We start from the raw sequence: 2,652 nt of genomic DNA on the forward strand, positions 1-2,652 counted from the left end.
TATGATTCAGGCATTTTTAAACACAGCAATATTTAACAAAAGCTAAATGCAAACATAAAATCCAAAATCCCCATCCACTTGTCAATTATTTGGGCGTGGCACCTGGGGTGGCCAATCAGGGGCCAGAGGTTGGCACTTGCCTCCCCTCTGGATCCGCCCCCTGTTGTTCCTGGTCCATGTTTCCCCTTTGCAAACATTCAGAACCAGAGGAGACCAGTTCTTTAAACACAAACTTCCAGCTTCTTCCCTCTGGCTGGAGGTTTAGGCTTCCCAGGATTAAAGTAACAGATGGAAGAACGCATTTGAACCATCGCAATCAGATATTTAAATTTCTAAATTTGTAGTTTTAAATTTTATCTAAATATTTATAAATTTATGCTTGTATGCTTTCAACATTGACTGTATTCTATGTTGTTTTTGTATGTTGGAAATGCCTGGCATTTCTGTCCTCTGAACTGAACTGAACAGGTTCTGGAGGGATTGTTGTCCCGTTCTGGTCTGGTGGAGGATTCTAGCTAAATGGGAGCAGATGTTCTAAAACCAGATTTCACTTTTCTACATTAATGGAGCCTTTCCAGACCTGTTAGCTGCCCATGACAGAGGCACTAATGCACCCCCATACCATCAGAGAGGCAGGCAGGCTTTTGGACTGCGTGCCGACAATAGGCTGGATGGTTCCTCTCCTCTTTAGTAGGAGGACTGGGGAGATTTTGTTAATCTAACCACAGAACAGGTTGTTTTAATGTTTTGCTGTCATAAAATTAAATTCCCATAAATGTACACATTTTCTATGTTTACTATGGTTCATTGAATATAAAATATAAGTTTATGAGATTTTCAAATCATTGCATTCTGTTTTTATTTACATTTGAAACAACATCCCAGCTCTGTAGAATAAGGGTTTGTGCACAAACAGCAATAAATAATCCAAAACCGGACAGGTTTATATTCAGAGTGGAATTCTCAAAACCAAACAAAACTGCATAAATAATGTGGACTAAACTAACAAAACAACTAAGTGAAAAAAGGAAGTACAGTATATATTACTCTGACAGTAATGCCGATTAATCAAAAGTTCTCACAATCATACCTAAACTAATAAAAATATAAAATATAGACTTTTTTTTAACAGATGTGTACAAGAACACTGCAACCTCACCAGATTTAAAAAAACACAACAAAGAAATTACAAGATTTTGTTTTTCAGATAGCAGTACAGCATCCTCAGGAGTTAAAAGTCTGTCACTTGGTGACTTGTTGTTGTTTTTGTTGTTGTTGACACGCCTGTTTGTGTTTCGCTCGTCACCAGATGCCGAGTGATCCGGGTGGTCTGGATCACCGTGGTGTGGGTTCCAGCCTCCATGGAGGAGACTTCTTCAGACGTCTGCTGCGAGGTGAAATCGAGCCCCGATGTGTGGAGGAAGAAAGACCCCGAGACGTCGGCCTCGCCTCCCACCTCCCCCCTCCGCTGTGCCTGAGGAGAACCCTCTGGGGTTATCTGAAGAAAACCTGCAGGGGGCAGGAGAGGAAACCAGGAAAGACAAGGTAAGGAAAGGAAAGGAGGGGAGGATGGGTGAAGAAGGAAATGAAACTTAAGCTTTTATGAGAGGAAATTAAAAAAGGACACAGATAAAATATTTAAAACACAAAACATCTCAAGAAAAATAAACACAATTCCAAATTCTGTGTAAATCTCATAAACCCAAATTGTATTCACAATGGAACAGAGTTAACATCAATTATTTAAATAACTTATTGGGAAAAAAACAAAGTAATTTAGAATTTTATGGCAGCAAAACAAGAGCCACAAGGAACATTTAGCAGCTAATTAGGTCAACTGTGAACAGCTCAGTAAGAGGTTTGGGTATAAAAAGAGAGATTTAGAGGGTGAAGGCTCAGAAATAAAGATGGACAGTTGTTCACCAGTCTGTGAGAACTGGGTCTGAAAATAGTGGAAGATTTTCCAAAATTTGAAATTTCATGAGGAAACCATGTCCTTCCTTCTAAAAAGCACACATTTAAAACCCTGCCTCTCTGATGATATAGGGGTGCATTAGTGCCTCTGGCAAGGGCAGCTTACCCATCAAGATATGCATTGTCTATGCAGAAAAGTATCTGCAGGTTTTAGAACATCTGCTTTCATCAAGCAAAGAAAATCCAAAACTGTAGAACAGCTAAAAGTCCACCAACATTCCCTCCAAAACCTCCAGACCTGGTCTCCTCATGTGCTACATAAAGGTTTACAAACATCAAGAGGAAGAGATGCTTCACAGAGGGAAAAACATGGAAATGTTCTTTGATTTTTCAGTTTTGAAATAAAATGAGAAAAAAGGGTTGTTTTTCTTGTATTTTAAACTAAATTAGAAAAATTGCTAAACAAAAAAAGGCTACATTTTTTTCATTTTAATGGTTTAAGCAAAGACAGGTTTTATATTATTTTGTTATTGCACTATTCGACTTCAGTAATTTCCAGTACCACTACACATAAAACAACCGTGTATTTTATTTTTAGATTTAGATAGCTGAAGCAAAAATCAAACACTGTGGATTTTAATTAGTTCGATTTTACGTTTTTCACATTTAGGTTTTAAAAACTGGGGAAAAAAACAAACTTTTTCTTTTTCTTTTTGTGAATTTAGTTTGAAACAGAAC

General features: G+C 37.8%; 1 protein-coding gene across 1 annotated transcript in view; it reads right to left on the minus strand.

The window, feature by feature from the left end:
- Positions 1-834: 834 nt before the first annotated feature.
- The window catches only part of prx (periaxin), a gene marked incomplete in the record, with an annotated part of 26,579 nt that continues 24,761 nt past the window's right edge, over positions 835-2,652 (minus strand). Inside the window, 1 exon segment of the mRNA XM_014015959.1 lies at positions 835-1,509. Within this exon segment, the coding sequence (XP_013871413.1) occupies positions 1,232-1,509 (278 nt within the window).

Source organism: Austrofundulus limnaeus, unplaced genomic scaffold, assembly GCF_001266775.1.
Source record: "Austrofundulus limnaeus strain Quisiro unplaced genomic scaffold, Austrofundulus_limnaeus-1.0 Scaffold136, whole genome shotgun sequence".
Classification (NCBI taxonomy): Eukaryota; Metazoa; Chordata; class Actinopteri; order Cyprinodontiformes; family Rivulidae; genus Austrofundulus; species Austrofundulus limnaeus.